The following is a 3,280-nucleotide window of genomic DNA, read 5'->3' as shown; positions in this document are numbered from 1 at the left end:
TTCATTAATTTATGAAGTTATCACTTCTGTCGAGCGTCCCGTGACGCACACCATTTTTTTTTATTATCACTTATCATTCTTGTTATGTCCTTTATTCGAATAAAAAATATTGTTCGATGCGAGCACGAAAATCCGTTTTTCGCTCTTGTATCCGAAAACTACTATTAATTGCCCCCGCGAGTGAAGCAAAAAACTGCAGTTTCTGAACAAGTAAGCGAAGAATTGGGAAAATCGAAATAAACATGCGAACTGCGCGAATTGGACTCGGACCTGCGTAGGTGGGCTGAAAGCATTATTTATTATTTCGGATATTTATAACTTTGTCAAGTTCACTCGGAATAGACGTTCCTTTAGAAAAATCCACTCCCCACATGATGAGTAATGTTTACACGGATCCGATCTGACAACTAATGAACGATTTGGAACTTTTCCTTTGCCCCGCTAGTTTAACGCTTTTGTCTTCTGGACATTCCAGACCGCCTTCCTGCAGAGAGCCAGCTACAAGCGGTCAAGCAACTGATCAACATGGGAATAAGGAACGGTTTCATCCAGGAAAATTACAAGCTGATCGGACACCGACAAGCACGAGGTAAAACCTTGCAGAGATCGAATTTTTCGCGCTTCATCTACCAGAGATGCATTTCAACACGTGTTTCTCAGCTGAAAGGCAATTTAGAACAGAATCTTTAAATTCCAGACACGGAATGTCCAGGAGATGCTCTTTACAGTGAAATCCAAACGTGGTCCCACTGGAGTGAAGACCCGACGCTCGACATAAACTCCAGCCTGGCTAAGGAAGGACTGCAACCAGATCCCCGAGACATCCAAGACACGCCAGAGGAGCACAACGCAGTGAAAAGACAAAGCAACGCCATCAAACTGTAGATGTTCCCAAATAAACGCTGGCTGAATCGAAACTGGCCCAACCACCGATCCCTTTTCTACGGCTCACACTTGAACACGATCGTTTTCGGAAATAGTGAACAATTGCAAAATCGGCAAACACAATCCAGAAAATCGTAAAAATCGGTCGCAAGAATCGCCAAGCGTCGACGTCACGACGCCGACGACGGGAGACCAAAATAGACGCCAGCTATTTCTGTGGTTCGCAGCATTCTCAAAATGTGAACGAGACCTGACGACCAATTTATCCGTGCGAGACCAAAAAGTCGCTCGATTTTGCGAATCAACGAGAGAAATTTGCGAAAAATTGCAAAAAAACGCGTCGAACCAAGCCCCGAATTGTTTCGAATTTTTGTTACCACCAGTGATCGTTGTTGTTAACCAAAGGAATATACGCAGTGCAACCAACAACCCTTGGTAAGTACACAAATAACTGGCAAATTCCCGCAAATCATGTACAACACGCTGGCTCATACGAAGAAGACACGCAACATACTCAAAGAGGAAAAGGTTTGACTGATTTTYCMTGCAARTCCTCTCTGATGCACCGTYCAGAASCCACAGSATTTCTTCATTCASMAGGGTTTCACCCTGATGTGACGGCTTTTCGCAGATCTCCACTCTCCCGCATGCATAAACACTGAAAATCTAAACAGACTTGTAGGAAAACGGGCGAATTATGCCCAACTTCCTGCCATACGTTTCTATTTTTGTTGTCCGTTTATTCTCCGCTAATTTTATCGGAAAATTGAAAGTTTCCCGCTGCCCAAACAGGCGCTCGATTAATCTGGCCGAGGCCGAGATTGAAGAATCATGAAAATCTGGGGCAAGAAGTTGGAAAACTTAGACTCAGAAATTCCTTGTTTACTTCCTGCTCCCACCTCGAAAACAAAGCGAGCAATCAATGCGTCACCAGGGAATATAATGGGTTTTGAAAGTCGTCAGATGCTCTACAGTGTATCGCATATTGTGGCAGAGTGCTGCAAAGTTGGCTCCCGTGCCAGCCATAAAAATAAAACATTTGGACGGAACCAGCTACTAAGGAAATGTTTCAACAGATGTCTTTTCACTCAACTCAGGAGACAACAAGACAAAGTAACTGGCCGCATTTACACCATTCGACTCCCCTGAATAACTCAGACACTCACACAAAACAATCATCGAATAGTGAGCAAAATCACTTTTTTTACTGAGTTATTTGCAAAATGCACTGCATCCACAGGCTGAGCCCTAAACAATGCTGCCTAAGTAACTCTTTGCTTTGCGGCCCCAAATCGCGCTTTTCTTTGCGCCCTTGATGGTAATTGCACAACCGATTAATAAAAATGTGTATATTTGGAACATTAAGGCGTTAATTTTTTCATAATATTTACGATCGCTCACCGTCCCCCGCAGCCGCATGTGTCGCTGTAAAGTTGCCAATAAAATGTCCAGTCAATATTCGTACTATCTATCTAAAGCTAGAATAAAACGGGCGTATTTCGGACGATTACAACTCAACTTTATGTAAATCGTTTCGATCCGTTTCTAAGTAGGCGATCGAGAGCCGAGCCAGTATTTTCGAATTTTCATCAAACGCCAAAAACTGGTCTTCACCCATGTTTACAATACAGAGCGCGCAAAGTGTTATTCCCGATCTATTTTAGGCGCTGAAAAGTAAACGCAACCGGCAATGTGTTGGCTGAAGGAATGCTACTTGCTGACTACATTAATCTGTTTCTGACCAATTTAACGATGTATTTCAGCTAGCAAAGACTAGTCGAGATGCCGGCAGGCAACACAGCAAAAGCGAGCAACCCTTCGGGCAGAACGACCTTTCGCCCCCCGTGGGTCAAGGAGGGCAGCGAGGTGACCGATGCTCTCAACCCCTTCAACCTCAAGAGCGTTCCCAGGAAACGCGAAAGCCCCCCATCAGATTCGGGGGATGGAAACCCCATAGGTAACACGCCAACGCCTCAAACCCGTTGATTACTCTATTGCTTCTTGTCTGCATCTACATGTCGATATAATTTGTGATTTACACGTTAACGCGCTTATCTGCCATTTGCAGCCAACGTTCAATTGCGCAAGGTAGCAACAAAAGAGCCGAAAGAGGTGAAAGAAGACGACTATGAAATTACCATACCGGATAAAGAAAGTCCTTTAGGTAAACGAGCAAATGGGAAATAGACGAATCGAGTTGCTAGCATTAAGGCTGAATAACAGCAATCTAACTAACGCAGTAAATAATAAATTAAATACATTTGGGATTAATCCGAGCACAGAGTACGCGCCTTAAGCATGTGTCCCATGCATCCGTTTATACGATGGTACGATGATACGAAAGTGTTTCTATTGGTTGGAGATCTGTCAATTCGTCCGCCGTCTTACGAACGGA

At 43.9% G+C, this 3,280-nt stretch overlaps 1 protein-coding gene across 1 annotated transcript in view; it reads left to right on the top strand.

Moving 5' to 3' along the window:
* Window positions 1-917, top strand: part of LOC109543759 (peptidoglycan-recognition protein LB) — a gene marked incomplete at its 5' end in the record, with an annotated part of 3,524 nt that extends 2,607 nt beyond the window's left edge. The window contains 2 exon segments of the mRNA XM_019913616.2: window positions 476-589; window positions 698-917. Coding sequence (XP_019769175.2) covers window positions 476-589; window positions 698-885 — 302 coding nt within the window. The 3' untranslated portion in view covers window positions 886-917.
* Between the last annotated feature and the right edge of the window lie 2,363 nt (window positions 918-3,280).

The sequence above is a fragment of the Dendroctonus ponderosae genome, unplaced genomic scaffold, assembly GCF_020466585.1.
Source record: "Dendroctonus ponderosae isolate FM_Combo_2020 unplaced genomic scaffold, Dpon_F_20191213v2 Dpon_F_20191213_4, whole genome shotgun sequence".
In the NCBI taxonomy this organism is placed as follows: Eukaryota; Metazoa; Arthropoda; class Insecta; order Coleoptera; family Curculionidae; genus Dendroctonus; species Dendroctonus ponderosae.
This window is presented reverse-complemented; position numbering and strand designations above follow the sequence as displayed.